The sequence below is a fragment of the Mastomys coucha genome, unplaced genomic scaffold (assembly GCF_008632895.1).
Source record: "Mastomys coucha isolate ucsf_1 unplaced genomic scaffold, UCSF_Mcou_1 pScaffold23, whole genome shotgun sequence".
NCBI lineage: Eukaryota > Metazoa > Chordata > Mammalia > Rodentia > Muridae > Mastomys > Mastomys coucha.
Window position 1 is genome coordinate 33,429,279 of NW_022196906.1, and position 267 is coordinate 33,429,545.

At 41.2% G+C, this 267-nt stretch overlaps 1 protein-coding gene across 1 annotated transcript in view; it reads right to left on the reverse strand.

Annotated features, from left to right (window-relative positions):
• LOC116072353 (olfactory receptor 150-like) overlaps nt 1-267 on the reverse strand; it is a 1,153-nt gene that overhangs the window by 175 nt on the left and 711 nt on the right. Inside the window, exon 1 of the mRNA XM_031343781.1 lies at nt 1-267. This exon is cut by the window's left edge and continues 175 nt beyond it; it is cut by the window's right edge and continues 711 nt beyond it. Within this exon, the coding sequence (XP_031199641.1) occupies nt 1-267 (267 nt within the window).

The window sequence follows — 267 nt, forward strand, 5'->3', positions numbered from 1 at the left end:
GACTGAAGATGGCTGTAGATACATGAATGCTGCAGAACCAAAGAAAATAGCAACAGCCAAGACGTGGGAGCTGCAGGTGCGAAAGGCCTTGATTCTGCCCCCAGAGGATTTAATGTGCAGAATGCTGACAATGATAAAGATGTAAGAGCTAACGATGGTCATCGCTGGTACAATAATATTAAATGCACTCAAGGACAGTGCTAATACTTCATTGATAAAAATACTAGAGCATGACAGCTCAAGTAATGGGAAAAGATCACAAAAGTA